The sequence below is a fragment of the Lithobates pipiens genome, unplaced genomic scaffold (assembly GCF_037356315.1).
Source record: "Lithobates pipiens isolate NorthernLeopardFrog02 unplaced genomic scaffold, aLitPip1_a1.2 Scaffold_28, whole genome shotgun sequence".
NCBI classification, from domain to species: domain Eukaryota; kingdom Metazoa; phylum Chordata; class Amphibia; order Anura; family Ranidae; genus Lithobates; species Lithobates pipiens.
Genome location: NW_027507789.1, coordinates 185,665,655 through 185,683,390, shown reverse-complemented (window position 1 = coordinate 185,683,390; position 17,736 = coordinate 185,665,655). Strand labels below are relative to the sequence as shown.

At 41.4% G+C, this 17,736-nt stretch overlaps 1 protein-coding gene across 2 annotated transcripts in view; it reads left to right on the top strand.

Annotated features, from left to right (window-relative positions):
* KCNH6 (potassium voltage-gated channel subfamily H member 6) overlaps positions 1–17,736 on the top strand; it is a 329,313-nt gene that overhangs the window by 233,688 nt on the left and 77,889 nt on the right. For both annotated transcript variants that reach the window (XM_077460119.1, XM_077460118.1), the window contains exon 3: positions 9,253–9,411. In XM_077460119.1, coding sequence (XP_077316245.1) covers positions 9,253–9,411 — 159 coding nt within the window. The remainder of the gene's footprint in view (positions 1–9,252; positions 9,412–17,736) is intronic.

Below are 17,736 nucleotides of genomic sequence, written 5' to 3'. Positions count from 1 at the left end.
TAATGGGTCCAAACAAACTGTATGGCTGAAATTGCATCATATTCGCACCAAAATGGTGCAGGACCCTTTTTTTTCTGGACCATTTCACAGTTCACACTGCGTTCTGTGAACCGATCTGGGGGTGTCATTAACTTTACATTGACATCTGTTTGCGGATGTCAGTGTGAATCGTCAGCGATTCACGTGCGATGCGGGAGCCTGCACAAGAATCACGCTGGTTTCACGCCAGTGTGAACCCAGCCTTATACAATGTGGAATAGCTAACAAGGCTGTCATAACTTTAGTTGGGAAACATATCTCAATTGGCTCCAGTAGCAGGATCAAGAATTGGAATGTGTGTCTCAAGGCCATCTCTCTCAGGAGGACATTTGCCTGCCTTTGGCTCGCATTATGTCCTCCCTATGTGGTCAATGGTCTGTACGAGAGGTCTCCAAACTGTGGCCCAAGGGCCGAATACGGCCCTTTGTCCACCTTTCTCCAGCCCTTGGGGCACCGCTCTATCTACTGAAACCAAAGATGGGGCACCAGTCCTCCCACTGACGCCAATGTTGGGACAGAATTCCTCCCACTGACACCAATGATGGGGCACCATTCCTCCCTTGAATACCAATGATCTGGCACTTTTCCTTCCACTGACACCAACAACAGGCCACTAATCTTCCCACTATAACCATATAATCATAATGCATTGGTTACTCCCACTGGCCACAGTCTGGCCCTCCTTAAAGTCTGAAGGATATGAAACTGGCCCTTTGTTTAGAAAGTTTGGAGACCTCTGGTCTATACACAAAAAAAAAAGCCCAGAAGTTTTTGGTGCCCCTTCACACAGTCAAGTGCGTCGATTTTCCTGCGCCAGCAGCTTAGCAATGTTATTTTTTGGCATAGTGATATCAACACCAATAAAAGCGGTAAACAGTCAAGTCTAAAGTACTCGCATTTAAAATTTTAGATGCATACAGTGTTTAGGGGTGTTCAGTTCTTCCAATGATGTTACAAGTGTATGCATAGAACGTTTAATTGCATACACCTATAAAATCTGCAGATATGCACGACTCTGGACACCGCTAAACGCGGAGCACATTTTCGTTTGCGGACACAGCTAGTCTTCCTAATTCTTATAGTGCTGCCTTTAGATGCCTGCAAAATTATAAGCTGTATGCATTTAAAGAATAAGCTTTCATGTGCTGACCTGGGGCTGTAATCATCATTTTTCTTTATTAACCATTGGAACTGTATTGAAAAATACACAATAAGCATACACATTAGGAATACTAAACTTAACAGGCAAAAAAACTAAAAACTCTAAGCCCTTGTACACACGGTCGGACATTCCGACAGAAAATGTCCGATCGGACCGTGTTGTCGGATAATCCGACTGTGTGTGGGCTCCATCGGACTGTTTCCAACGAACAAAGTTTTAGAGCTGGGCTATAAAACTTTCCGACAACATGATCCGATCAGACTTCGTCCGATTGTGTGTAGAGAATTCCGATCGGACAAAGTGCCACGCATGCTCAGATCAAATTCCTAGACCAAAGCTATTGGCTACTAGTCTGAACGTAGTGCCGTCGTAACGAAATAACGTTGTCACGTTACGTACGATCTGATTTTCCGACAACTTTGTTCGACCGTGTGTATGCAACACAAGTTTCGGACAAAATCCGTCGGACAAAATCCGACGGATTTTGTTGTCGGAATGTCCGACCGTGTGTACAAGGGCTTAAGGCTCTGCAGACTAGCGTCTCTGGTTTAATATCAAGCAAAGAGAAATGCTTGAGGGGGAAGGACCATATTTCAAATTATATAAGAAATGTAGACGGCACTCTAAGTCAGGAAACTCTCTGCCATATATCTGATGAATATCTGAATGCCAATGACTTTCGGGACCTGTGAGTGCCACTCTCTTTTTTGGTTTGAATGCCAAGTTAAAATATCTAACTGCCTTAACTGTACCACAAAATATATAAATAAATCAGAAACATACAGATAATGAATATGCAGAAGGATGAAGAGCTTTCGTCAACACATGAGTCAGAAACACTAAAGCAACAGATGGACAAGTATAAATACAGTCCCTGGAATTCATAAAGACTGATGCAGACAGAATTTGCGAAAGTGTCTCTCATGCATTCTAAAAGTGGTGAAGAATGCGCCAAATTCATATACCTGTCCAGAACTTGTACTTGAATTTTGCTCATGCTGCGCCACTTTTAGAATGCACTCGAGACACTTTCGTAAAATCTGCCTGAGCCAGTTATTCTCTCTGTACACCGAAAGAAAGTTGGTCTTAATTAGCTCCAATTTTACATTTGGCGCATTCAATGGGACACAATGTAAAAGTGGTGCATTATAGAGCTACCTGAGTCGCTGTCAGAACCAAAAGTTTAGCAAATGCTTCATGAATTTGGTGCAACACATTAAAAAGAGGAATTAATGCCAAAAAAGTGGCGCAGCAGCTATTGCATTCCTCCCAGTGTCTTTTAAACCAATGGGTCACAGAGGCTGGATTAAACCCCTGTATGCAATTTTTAAATTGTAAAATGTTGGGCCACACCTCTCCCAGGGATGTTTTTTCTATCTCAGGTAAATTACCAGGTCTTGTCCCTCCCCCAGGCTGTAATTGGTTAGTGAAGGAGAAGCAGCAGATCTGTCATTCTGCTCTTTCCTCCTGTCAGCATGTTCCTCATTAGCACGGGGCATGCAGCACAACTGACTGGCTACTTGTGCAGTTTTCTTCTCTCAGAGACCGCAAGAGGCTGAGATGCAAGTACAATAAGTATACTATTTGCTTTTATAAAGACATTTGATTTATTTATTTTTTTAACAAACAGATATTTGCAAGAATTGGTGTTTCTTTTCTTACTGAAGTTTAAGCTGCCACTGATGTAACTATCATGTCAGCGGCAGCAGTGGCAGCAGCGGGAGCAGCGACATGTAAACAAATCCCTGGCTGCTGCAGCATCCAGGAGTTTGTTTACCTTTTCTTTGGGCTGATTGCTTCTACATGGTGCAGAACTTGCCACCCCCCACCACCACCTGATCCCCTCCACCAAGTATCCTGGGCTCACCTGTCAATCCAAGGTGACATGGGCCTCCGATGTCAGTGTGAGGATGGAGAGCTGAGGGATATTAGCAAACATTCCTTGGCTGATCTCCCCTGGGTAGTATAAATACAGAAGCTCTCAGCTCTGAGAACTTTCGGTTCAGAGCTGTCAAACTACTCCCACTGGGGTGAAAGCTGACTGAGCACAGTCTTTGACATTATGGGCCTCAAAAGAAATGATCACCTGCATTATGCTATTCTGATCATGTAAATGAAAGTGTTACTAAACCCACAACAGTAAAATCAGTGTGTATATGCATTAAACTTGCTTGTTATCGCAAGGATAGAGAGGGTAAAAAAGGGGGAGTGGTATGCCTATATATCAAGAATAATGTACAAGTGAATGTGAGAGATGACATCACTAAGGGAGCTGGAATCCTTATGGGTAGAGCTCCAAAGGGATGAAGCTAAGGGGAAAGTAATACTGGGAGTATGCTATAGCCCCCCTAACCTGATGGAGGAAGGGGGAGACAGATTTCCTATCACAATTTGGATTAGCAGTAAGGATGGGAAGTGTTATCATAATGGGGGATTTAACGATCCAGACATAGACTGGGCGGAGGGAAACGCGCATTCATCTAAGGCTCGCCAGATCCTAAATGTCTTGAAGGACAATTTTATGTGTCAGATGGTAGATGCACCAACTAGAAATAAAGCGTTACTGGATCTACTGATTACCAACAATACAGACCTGATGTGGAAATATGGGGAAATTTAGGTAACAGCGATCACAAGTCAATTGGCTTCAATATAAATCATACAAATAGGAAACATAAGGGGAATACAAAGACACTGAATTTCAAAAGAGCCAACTTCCCTAAACTACAATCCTTGCTAGAAGGCACAAATTGGGATAAAATCTTTGGAACAAAGAACACGGAGGAGAGATGGGTTTGCTTTAAGAGTATATTAAATAAGGGCATTAATGCATCCCACTGGGTAATAGATTTAAAAGACCGAACAAAGGTCCTGGATGGCTTAACTTCAATATAAAAATGCATACAAAAGCAAAGGAGAAAGCCTTTAAAAAATGCAGGGTTGAGGGGATCATCATCAGCATTCAGACTTTATAAAAAATGCAACAAGAAATGTAAGGGTGCAATAAGGACAGCTAAGATAGAACATGAAACACACAGAGCGGAGGAGAGCAAAAAAAAATCCCAAGAAATTTTTTAAGTACGTAAACAGTAAAAAAAGGAGGAGAGACCATATTGGCCCCATAAAGGGACTAGATGGTTTGCACCCGAGGTAACTTAGGGAACTCAGTCAAGTAATTGCCAGATCATTGTTCCTAATTTTTACTGACAGTCTACTGACTGGATTGGTACCAAGTGATTGGAGAAAAGCCAATATAGCACCAATATTTAAAAAGGGCCCAAAATACATCCCTGGGAATTATAGACCAGTTAGCCTAACATCAAGGGGATGATAAGGGACTATATACAAGATTTTAGTAATGAGAACGGTATCATTAACAGTAATCAGCATGGATTCATGAAGAATCCGTCTTGCCAAACCAATCTATTAACCTACTATGAGGCGGTGAGTTGCCATCTAGATAAAGGAAGGAAGATGTGGTGTATCTGGATTTTGCAAAAGCATTTAACACAGTTCCCCCTAAATGTTTACTGTACAAAATAAGGTCCGTTGGCATGGACCATAGGGTGAGTACATGGATAGAAAACTGGCTACAAGGGCAAGTTCAGAGGGTGGTCATAAATGGGGAGTACTCGGAATGGTCAGGGGTGGGGTCCCCCAGGGTTCTGTGCTGGGACCAATCCTATTTAATTTATTCATAAATGACCTGGAGGATGGGGTAAACAGTTCAATCTCTGTAATTGCGGACGATATTGAGCTAAGCAGGGCAACAACTTCTCCGCAGGATGTGGAAACCTTGCAAAAAGATCTGAACAAATTAACAAACAACTGAACAAATAACTGAACAAACTACATGGCAAATGATGTTCAATGTAGAAAAATGTAAAATAATGCATTTGGGTGCAAAAATAGGAATGCAATCTATACACTGGGGGAGAACCTCTGGGGTAATCTAGGATGGAAAAGGACCTGGGGGTCCTAGTAGATGATAGGCTCAGCAATGGCATGCAATGTCAAGCTGCTGCTAACAAAGCAAACAAAATATTGGCATGCATTAAAAAGGGGATCAACTCCAGAGATAAAATGATAATTCTCCCGCTCTACAAGACTCTGGTCTGGCCACACCTAGAGTATGCTTTCCAGTTCTGGGCACCAGTCCTCAGGAAGGATGTACTGGAAATGGAGTAAGTACAAAGAAGGGCAACTACGCTAATAGAGGGTCTGGAGGATATTAGTTATGAGGAAAGGTTCCGAGCACTGAACGTATTCTCTGGAGAAGAGACGCTTGAGAGGGGATATAATTTCAATATCATATAATGATATAATTGATCATTTCAATCAATATGATTACAAATACAGTACTGGTGACCCCACAATAGGGAAAAAACTTTTTCGCAGAAGGGAGTTTAACAATACTCAAGGCCACTCATTAAAATTAGAAGAAAAGAGGTTTAACCTTAAACCTTAAAAGGCTTCTTTACCATAAGAATGGCATGGGTGTGGAATTACCTTCCACAGGCGGTGGTCTCAGCGCGGGGCATTGATAGTTTCAAGAAACTATTAGATAAGCACCTGAACGACCGCAACATACAGGGATATACAATGTAATACTGACATATAATCACACACATGGGTTGGACTTGATGGATTTGTGTCTTTTTTCAACCTCATCTACTATGTAACTATGTTATAAACACTGTGGAACCTAAGGGGTTAATCCTCTGCATTGTGTAAAACTAATGTTTGATCCTGTCTTCTCTAATGCTCAATCCATATCCTGATAGTACAGAGCCTTTGCAGTCACTCTGCACATGCTCAGTTTGGTCTGTATTGCTAGTTTTTTTCTTTCCTGGGAGGATGTATGTGATTCACACCGGGCCATATAGCTCTGCCTAGACAGAGGGTCAGGGGTCCTGCAGTCTCATAGGACAGAAAGAGGATAATGAAAACTCCTCCTACAAGCTTAAACCAGTCTTCGGTCAGGCACTGATAGAAGTCACAAGACTGCTGTATACTGCTGATGAGAAAAGGTATTTAGCAGTTTATATGTATTAAAAAATGTAATTTCCATGTTCTGTCTACTGTGGGAGACCAGATATAGTGAATGCAGGGACCTGGGTTTAGTAACACTTTAATAAATGTAGTAATTTTCATATTTTATCATATCAGGTAAAAAAAATGAAGTTTAATAAAAAAATAAAAAGGGAACTGGGACTAGTGACAGCTCAGGATCAGGGTAATTAAATAATAATGGTCTTAGTTATTCTTATAAGCACACTGTTTTTCCATGTTTAGGTTGCATCAACAAACTCCCTAGTGGGGGCCCCCCTCCTACACCAGGCCCCATGTTAGCTGCCTGGGCTGCTATGGCTATAGTTATGCCATTGCAAAAAAGTGTATGCAGCTTTTCATAAAAAAAAGCTGTGACAAGACTTATAGTCATTGCAGGATGAAAAAAACTGTGAAATTGGGGGAAGTACTTTCCTACACACACCAGACTTGGGATAAATCGGTACTGATCCTTTGTGTATTTATTTGATCTAGTATATAATTGGTATTTTCCAGGCTGGTCATTAGGGAGCCTGGGCAATGCCCTTCAGCAATTCCTGCCACTTTCAAACTGTTAATTATATCAGCTGTGCTCAAACAGTCAGGGCTGAAAGTAAATGTTTGAACTGTGTAATTATTGATGTGGTATAGTGCAAAATTACAATGTGCATATCCCAAGAATGCAAAGTGTATGTTTATTCCTAATTTCATACATTCTAATTGGTGGGTTTTAGGTGAGAACTGTTATAACCACATTATACTGCTTGGGGATATGAAGACCATTTTTAAATATTAGCACGTCAAGCACAGAATTTGCTCTACAATCATTACTGTCCGCAGGGAAAGGACTCTGGATTTGTTTGTTAATATACAGTATCTCACATAAGTGAGTACACCCCTCACATTTTTGTAAATATTTTATTATATCTTTTAACATGACAACACTGAAGAAATTACACTTTGCTACAATGTAAAGTAGTGAGTGTGCAGCTTGTATAACAGTGTAAATTAGCTGTTCCCTCAAAATAACTCAACACACAGCCATTAATGTTTAAACCGCTGGCAATGTGTGAGTCGCGCTGCGCAATCCAAATTGTCCCTGCTGTCTCTGGGATCCGTGTGTCTCCCAGCAGACAGCGGGAGGAGGGGGAAGTGGCGTAGGTCACCGCGATCACCACGGTGATCTATGCCCGGAAGTGGGTGCAAATACCTGTATTATACAAGTATCTGCAACCCCCCCCACCCCCCCCCCCCAAAAAAAGGTGCCAAATATGACACAGGAGGGGGGAGGGTTCCGAACAGCGGAGGTTCCATTTTTGTGTGGACCTCCTCTTTAATTAATTCTTCCTACAATTCAGTAACTGTCTGCCCATATGGGAGGTATGGGCAGACAGTTGACTGAGAGTTGGCAGGATGCTGGCATTGCACCCACCCTCTGCTGATCGTAGTCGCCACGCTTTAAAAGCTGCAGTGTAAAAAAAAAAAAGAAAATACACATTTACGTTAAACAGCCTTTGGTTATAGCTAGGCTTTAAAAAATCTTTGACATCTTTAACAAGTTAAATGTTTTCATCATTAAACAAAGTCTTTGCTAGGCAGCCTGAGTCCCTGTGAGGGATCTTGCATTGCTCACATCAATGAATATAGTTAATCTGGCCATGAACATAAAATTATGGTCAGATGTGCATGCATGAGTAAACTACTAAACAATCACTTATTGAGTTGATTGCAACATGAACATCTGCATCTACATTGGTATAATCTAAATGTTAAAGCAATGGACGACGATATTTAAGGCACTGGTGTTACATCTGAAGGAGCAGTAGAGATGACTTTTAAAAAACAGATTAGTTAGTGGTATGTGATGGCATCTGCAGACGTAACATGTGCCACCAGTTCATGCTAAAATGGACTGGATTGGGTAACTATCATCTTATACCTGCTTGACAGCCCTCCTGACCACCACCTGTATTATGTTTGCTTTAAGCCCCAACTGCCTTAAAGGCTCATAGACCACTAAGGGGAGGCAAGTCATTTTCACTTGCATCAGCCTCTGACAGATTCCAATGTGCTGCCTCATGATTTAATGAGCCCTTCAGGCTGTTTAAGGAATTATAGTTCCTTTGGCTTCAAACTGAGCTAGTAACAGACGGAACTCAGGCAGGTTGTAAACACTAGTCTTCATGTAGTCTAGGAGGTTTAGAGCATGCTTGTGAATTTCCACATTTCAGTTTATTGCTGGCATAAGATAAATTGCATATGGCAGACCATACAACATTTTAAGGCCAAAAAAATGTCTTTTCCAGCTGGCATACAATTGTCATTACACAGCTACAAAATGTTCTTTATGTTTTAGGATGTCATCTTTTAGGTATCACATTCTGAAATTTTGAACACTATTACATATTATTCCATAGGTTTTGGAATCCCATGTTTGGAAACCAGAGAACCCCATGTTGAGTTTTTTTTCAAAATTGGATATAGGCTCATTGAGTAAATGGCAGTTATACAAATGTAGTCAGTGAGGCAGCCAGCTGTACAAGATGAATGCAAGGATTCAAATTTTAAAATGCTTGATTGAAGTCGTAGGTCCCTTTCACATCAGGAGTCCACCTGATCAGCGGGGAATCTGTCTGTTGATCCCCGCTGAGCAGGCTGGTGGCTTGTCCGTGTCTGCTACGCTTATGCAGAGCAGACACAGACAAAGCCTGCTTTCATCTATGAGCTGTCCGATGTAAACTGCCTGCCTGTCCATTTATACCCTACTGCCATCCAATCTGATCCACCAGGCAGATGGGGAATGGATCCCTCATCCGTCTGTCTCAATCCAGATTGAATTAGATGTCGACAAGTGCCACTCCATAGAGGGCAATGGATGGTCCAATCGGGTCCACCTAAAAAACTGACAGGTGTGAAAGGGGCCTTAATATGTTTTCCATTGTGGTTATTTATTTTGTGCATGTTTACACTTAATTTTAATAAGCTCTAACAACACCCCACAGGAACTTGTCTACGCTGCTTGGTCGATGTTGTGCCAGTGAAGAACGAAGAGGGAGACGTCATTATGTTTATACTAAACTTTGAAGATCTGGCACTGCTTCTGGCAAGAAAGGCCAACAAAACACTACATCAGAGGTTGACACGAGCTGCCTTTAATTCAGGTTAGTGACTGTATTATTTGCTGCATGTTTTGTACCAACACCTTTTCTGTCCACCTTTCTGGATCACAAAATCTAGCTGCTCCTAACATAAATTTGTCCAAGAAATATGGAAGTTGCTCTTTCACTGTGTTAAAGAGGAAGTAAAGGCTATTAAAAAAAAAATGTAACCTGCAAGGCAAAGGCATAATGAGCTAGTATGCATAGCATACTAGCTTATTATGAATAACTTACCTGAGAACGAAGCTCCCGAAGCGGTCCTCCGTCTTCATCTTTGCCGCTGCCATGTATCCCGGAGTGACTTCTGGGTCTCGCTGCTCCGGCGCTGTGATTCGCCGGAGCCGCGATGATGTCACTCCCGCGCATGCACACGGGAGCCGACACGAACGGCATATCACCGTGATCTGTGGCCTGCCCAGTGGGCCTGCGTGCTGCTGTCTACGGCGCATGCGCCGTAGACAGCGGTGCCTGTCTTTTTGTAAATATCTCCTAAACCTTATAGGTTTAGGAGATATTTCTTGGACCTACAGGTAAGCCTTAATCTAGGCTTACCTGTAGGTCAAAGTGGTTTGTAAGGGTTTACAACCACTTTAAAGAGAAAATGCAGAAAAAAAACTGGCATTACCCCATCATCTCCAATACTATCACCACTACCATCAAATTATTGCCTTGCTATTACCCACAAAAGTCTCATTCCAGTATCCTCTGCAAATATGTGTTTGTGCTGGCTCCATGCATACAGAATAATGGACACTTTGGGTGTATTTCCTTCAATTTCCTATTACATTGAATTTCAATTATTTCTAGACCACTCCTTTTAATCCTAACAATCTTGAAATTGTAAACTCACTTTGTGAAGAATCTCACATATCCCTTGAATGTAGTGACACATATTCACTAGGCTCTGTGGATATGCACTGCTGTGTCACACATTTCACAGAGCCTGCCTTCTGAACTACAGAGGCGTTAAGAGGAGGAGTGTCAGGAGGCGGAGTCAGTGCAACATCCTTAGAAGTTTAGTGTAAATGAACAAAGGAAAAGCTACAAAGCATGCAGGGAATTCAATAAGTTGTGGGAAGAGATGGCCAGAAAATAGGCAGCACTCCCAAAATGAAAGGAGATTTTCCAAATAAGCATATTTTGGGAATGGGGATACTTTTGGACCTGTCTGAATAAATTCGGGCTAGGCCCAAGGTTTATAAAGTGGGTACAGGTCCTATACCAGTCCCCTGTGGCAAAGGTGATTGCTAATGGATGGCCCTCCGAATGCTTTCCCCTGTCGAGGGGTACGAGACAGGGGTGCCCCTTATCTCCACTACTCTATGCCCTGGCAGCAGAGCCACTGGCGGTGGCTATACGCTCACACCTAGGGATAGTGTGACTTAGCAGGAGGGAGGTTACAGAAATTATTAGTACCTACACTGACAATACCTTACTATATCTGGATGACTCAGAGGTCTCCCTTCCCACGGTCCTAACCTTGATAGAGCGCTTTGGAACCTTCTCCAGGCTCCACATTAATCGGGATAAGTCCCAAATACTCCCACTTGATAGTTACCCACCCACTAGAGACAGAGCGGAACTCCCCTTACAGAGAGTTGACAGTATCAAATATCTTGGCGTACGGACCACCAGAGATCCAACAGACTACATAGCACTGAATGTAACTACACTTTATGAAATGCTTAAGCAAAAAACACAGATTTGGCCCCGCCTTTGGGTGTGATTGGCCGAATCAATCTCATAAAAATGGTCCTATTGCCAAAAATTCTATATATACTGTGGCACTCACCAGTCTATCTAATACTCAGGCATTTCAGATTGATGGAGGCCAAACTGAAGCGCATTGTCTGGGGCAATAACAGGCACAAACTACCTTGGCACAAAATCAAAAATCCCACGGATCTTGCGGGAGCAGCTTTGCCCGACTTTAACCAATATTATCTGGTGGCTCAGCTCTCTCAACTCTTTCATATAGATAAGGTGTATAGGGATAGATTCCTATGTTTCCTTTGCTCAGGGTAGACACAATCCACCAAAGACTCTTTCACAGCAATACTAGGTAAGGTGGGAGGGATGAGCAGGATGAATGACCGCAAATCTCCATTGGTATCACTATAAAAGGATTTGGGATATAGCTTCGGCCAGACTCAATATGCTGGCAATCCACAAATTCACTCCCCTATGGCACAATACAGCCCTAGCAGAATTTTATTAAATCCCGGACTGTACTGTGTGAAGCTCTAGGGGCATATTCTATCTGTCCCATATTGTTAATGAGGGAACACTTAAATCCTTTGATAGATTGAAGTCTGAATTTGAACTACCGAATCAAAGGTACTTGCAACTTCGTCACACCTATCAGGCTCAGTTTCCGGCAAACAACACCCCTCTAGCTAATAACCCCCTAATGGAGGCAATAAAATGTCCGGACCCCAAGAAACTAATCCCACAGTTCTATAGCATGCTATCACTCCCACAGGCAACTGTATCAGTGTATAAGTTAAAAACTAGATGGGAGGGAGAACTGGGACCTCTAGAAGATGAAGTGACGCCCTCGATACATGTAAATTGGTCTCTCCTAAACTGAGTAACCGTCTCACTCAGATCTTCATATTGCACAGATCGTATCTTACCCCACTTAAAATAGCCAGATATAGACCTAATCAGACCACTAGTTGTCCAATGTGTAGTCAGGTCACAGGCTCATTTTATCATCTCATCTGGCAGTGCTCTAAAATACAGATGTACTGGACCCAGGTAGTGCGATTCTTACACGACACTATGGGCTCCCCTATAACAGTACAACCCAAATCTTGTCTGCTGGGAATCTTTCCAGAGCCAGAACTAGATAAATTCACCAAAATATTCCTACATGAGACCCTGTTCTCGGCTAGGAAGGTCATAGCCAGGGTATGGATGTGATCCACCCCACTAGAGCTTTCACACTGGATAGTGGAAGTGAACAACACATTACCATACAAGAAAGTATCTACTCCCATAGGAGATGTCCCTCTAAATATGATAAAATATAAGGGAGGTGGCTTAAGGCTTCCGAAACTATAACATGCTCTCCAAGTGAGGTAGCACGATACTCCCAATTCTGACCTTACAGCACTTATTAATGTCAAACTGGTTCGCCTCCACTAATGACCAGGATGTTTCACTTATATGTATATGTCTCTAAGAAAATATGTGTTGCCCACGTTATAAACAACTTGTTTTGTATGCTCTCGGCTCAATGTATGATTACTTCTGTTCAATAAAAACTTTTTTTGAAGGAAAAAAAAGAAAAAGCATATTTTGGAGTTGTGAAAAATAACCATTGTTTGTTTTGAAAAGTTTAAAAAAATGAAAGTGTATGCTATGACTATAGATCTCCTTTAAAATGGAGACAGTTGTTATTTTAGATGGCTGGGCCTGGGTAACACCTCTAGTTTTCCATTGCTTCCTGTTTTTATTCTTAAAAAATTACCATTTGTTCATAAGTAGAGAATACACACTCTATAGTCATTGTTGTACTATGCTAATGCAGTCAGTAAGGCTCTTCAAACATGCCAACAATCATGAACTTTCTGAGGCTTGCCACCTGGACACTTGCAGTACTTAAAGTGTAAAACCCAAACCCAAAACCAAAAATGTAATCTATTGCAGCTTACTAGTTATTGGTTTGGTGGATGTATTTGTTTTAATTTTTACAAGCTTCTTTGGCTTTATTTTCACCAGGTGGTCTTCAAATAACACACTTCTTGTCCCTGGGTGGTTATGTCACTCTTCCGCTGTATCAATGGAGGGAAATATAGTTGTCACCCTAGGCTGCTCTCCTGATGTGGACTACAAATATGTCCATATCTCTCAATCTCAATAACATGCTTCTCCATCGGCATTCTCCTACACATGCAGGTATAGCGTTATGATCGTCTCACAGAGAGGAAAAATGGGGAAATGCTGATGTAAACAAGCATCTCCCCATTCTGCCTAGTGACAGGACACTGATCACCGCTCCCTGTAATCGAGAGCGTGATCAGTGTCGTGTCACACATAGCCCTCCCCCCTCAGTTGGAATCACTCTCTAAGACACACTTAACACCTACATCGCCACCTAGTTGTTAACCCCTTCACTGCCAGTCACATGTAGACAGTAATCAATGCATTTTTAATCACACTGATCACTGTATAAATGTGAAGGGTCCAAAAATAGCACCAAAAGTGTCCGATCTGTTCGTCATAATTTCGCAATCACGATAAAATCGCTGATCGCCGCCTTTACTAGTAAAAAAAAAAAAGATTAATAAAAGGGCCATAAAACTATCCCCTATTTTGAAGATGCTCTAACTTTTATTCAAACCAATCAATACACATTTATTCCGATTTTTTTTTTACCAAAAATATGTAGAAGAACACGTATCGGCCTAAACTGAGGAAAAAAAAATTTTAAATATATTTTTGGGGGATATTTATTATAGCAAAACATAAAAATGATGCGTTTTTTTTTCAAAATCGTCTGTATTTTTTTGTTTATAGTGCAAATAATAGAAACCACAGAGGTGATCAAATACCACCAAAAGAAAGCTCTATTTGTGGGGAAAAAAAGACGTCAATTTTGTTTCGGAGACACGTCGCACGACCGCGCAATTGTCTGTTAAAGCGACGCAGTGCCGAATCGCAAAAAAACGCTCTGGTCTTTTGCCAGCCAAATGGGCTTAAGTGGTTAAAGCTCTTTCTCTTTCAGACAAGAACATTGAAAGCGAAGTAAGGGGAATTTGTGTTGTTTTGATGATAAAGAAATTAGTGTCTTCTTGCATTATTGCTATTGCTGTAGAAAGCTTATGGCCAACAGCTAGATATAAAGCACTAACACAGTGACACCTTCAGGCTATAAATTATAGTACAGTACTTTAAAGGATTGAATGGCACATCACTTGAAAATATTGGCCTTGCTGACCTATTTTAAGGACTATATGGATTCATCTATTAAAAAAAATGGCTGCAGAAAAACATCAGCATTTCTCATATCAGTTAGCTGGTTGTGTTGTTGCTTCCACTGAAAAAAAATTGATTTGTTGCTGAACAATAGAGTTTTTCTTTTATAAAGTAGTAATATAAGACATGCCTTCTCTCAATATGACACTATTGTTGCCCTGTTGTTACATTTGTAGTGTTTTTGCACAAATCTTCATTAGTATCTATGTGCAGGGAATTTCATTCTAACTCTGTGGCCCTGTCTTCCAAACATAAAATACACCCATACACTGTATGTGGCAGAAACACAGATAGCTTACAGGGCTGGCCTTTCTACTCCTAATCTGAGTCTAAATGTGTATGAGACTACAAAAAGCTAATTAAAATAAAGATTTAGGCAATTATATTAGTGATGTTTTTTCTTTGTAAAGTTTTTATTTAGATTTTCAAAACAGAACATAGCAAGCTCCAGAATCGCAATCCATGGTTCCCAGATTTTGAGGAACTTGGAGTGGGAGTCCTTTAAAATGGTAGACATCATTAATCATTGAGGCAGCCATACAGTCTTTCACTCCTTGGAAAGGAACAGTTGGTTTCTTCTAGGCTTGAGCAATGGTCCAATAGGCTTACAAAAATAGACAGGATGCCAGTTTTTGTTGATAGGCAAAAAGACCCAAGGGGGGGCAATGTAATAAAGCTGACTTTGCATCCTTGCATTTCGTGAGGCAAAACAGAGTATGTTACAGCACAAAGACTTTGGACCAGAAATCTATCAGCCGTGGGCACGACCACCAAATATGTTGGAAATCTCCTCGCTGGCCACAGTTCCTGAAGCATCTATCGCTACATCTGGGATTTGCATGGGATATCCGGCCAGGAACCCACTATCACTGCAGGAGCACTTTACAGGCAGCCTCAAGGGTGGATGTGTTAAAGGAACATTTTGCCACTGATGACCCGGCCCTATTCCAGTCCAATCCAGGACAATAGAAATCATCAGGTCTTGCTCACATTGAGTCACATATAAGAGGGGAGGGCTGAAGACGACTGGCCATTTATAGAAGTGTAGAGGGACCACGGGGAAAGACATGTTCAAAGCTTGTTTTGCAGAAAGGGTATGTTGATTTGCGACGGAGAGATGAAATCCAGTGTTGAAGTTGCAAATATCTGAAGAATTCAGATGATGGGGCCTCGTGTGTTTACTGGAGGGCAGCCCAACTCTGAAAAGAATGCTTGGATAAGAAATTTTGTACCAGCAGGAAGCCATGGGAGGTCCACCATGAGAACGCCCAAGGTTGTTCCATCCCCACAGGCAATAAGGGGTTATTTACAATAGGTATAAGTGGTAGGATAGGGGATATGAAGTTGCCCCGAGTACCGAACAGAATCCCATGTTTTAGTGTTTTTTTTCTTAACCTACTTTATTTTCAAGTTTTTATACAGATGGGAAGGCATCAGCATTGGTCAATACTATCAACATAGGCCATGCCATAGATAGTACAGCAAAATATGCAGCACAGTATCCATCAGCAGCCAATGTAATTTCCACTATCGGGAATAGTACATGTGTTCAAAAGAAAATCATCACATCCCAGTTTTTCATCAAACAGTTTGCAAAACCCCAAAGCAGCCCAAAATGTGCTATTTTCGTGAATCATAAGGAGAGTGTGGGGGGGATTCCTGATACCAAAGTGCCGGTATACAGCCCTTAACCATGTTCAATAGATGGACTAGCAAAGAATTTTTATCCCTTTTTCTCTAAAGATCTGAGTGGAGCACTATGTATTTGGTTGGGTCAATCCTCAGATCGAAGTCAGTCAATCCTTTAATAGTCTCCCTGACTTGGGAGCAGAAAGCGTCTAATTACTCACAAGACCCGAAGACATGTAGGATAGTGCCCTCTTCCTCTCTAAACCTTCAGCAGGTGCTTACCACCTCAGGATAGAGTTTTCTCCGAAGGGCAACTCTGTATCAGTGAGTGAGCACTTTATAGCCCAATTCTTGGTATTTGCTAGCAATAGAAGAATAATATGTAAAATATAGAATATGATTCCTCTCTTCTGTCAAAAAATGCTCCCTTGAGCAGATATGGAGGCACAAAGGATTCTGGGAGGTGAATCAATAACTTGTAGGCGGCTGAAACCACGCGCGATGTGGGTCCAGATTTGAGGAGAAGGTCTTCAAAGGGAGTATTGGTGTGAGTAGATATCTCCTGATATAATGAGTAAGCTGTTAAAGGCACCACATGTCTAGGGGAGGGAGATAATAGTGACTGTAAGTCCAATGGAGATTTCAGCCCCTGGCCAGACATAAAATCATGAAGCCTAAATGTGCCACGAGGAACAACTTGCTTAAACCTCCCATTTGTCAGGCCTGGGGGAAAGGAAGGGTTGGCATTTACCAGATACAACCGGGTGAGACAAGAGTCTGATCCAGAGGTTCTCTAACTTTGGTGCAGGAAATATTGGTGATTCTTTTTAAGACTTTCTTTTTTTAATTGCATCAAAACCTGTTTTTTAGTTTTGGATAGAGTAGGGAATGGTTACAGTTGCTCATTAGTGAGATTTCCCTTAATTTTTTTATTTTTTTTGTAAATTAAATTTTATTGAAATTTTAAGACAGGTGTATACAACAGACAAGCGGTAACAAATAGAATGGTCAGAATAAGAGCAGTACCAGCCAACATCAAAACTTAAACAAGGGAACCCGCCCCCCACCCATCATTTGCCCATAAAAAGATAAAAAGAATGCACACTTCAATACCCTCCTATTCCGGTGTGATGACAGCTCCTGCAACCAAATGAGTTAATACAATTATTACAGTTCCCAAGACCCTCCACCTCCCCCTCATCAGGAGAATTAAGTTTGATAAAAAAACTCAACACGATATAACATCATAATGTACTAGGTCAATCGAGGTACACTCCCCTCAGCTATTCCATCAACACCAAGGAACATATAAAACATACAGTATCTCACAAAAGTGAGTACACCCCATTTTTGTAAATATTTTAATATATCGTTTCATGTGACAACACTGAAGAAATTACACTTTGCTACAATGTAAAGTAGTGAGTGTACAGCTTGTATAACAGTGTAAATTTGCTGTTCCTTCAAAATAACTCAACACACAGCTATTAATGTCTAAACTGCTGGCAACAAAAGTGAGTACACCCCTAAGTGAAAATGTCCAAATTGGGCCCAAAGTGTCAATATTTTGTGTGGCCACCATTATTTACCAGCACTACCTTAACCCTCTTGGGCATGGAGTTCACCAGAGCTTCTTAAAGCTGCCACTTAAATCCCAGAATCCTATTACAGTACAGCAGAAAATTATGTTTCTAGCTAGAAACGGATCCAAAGCAC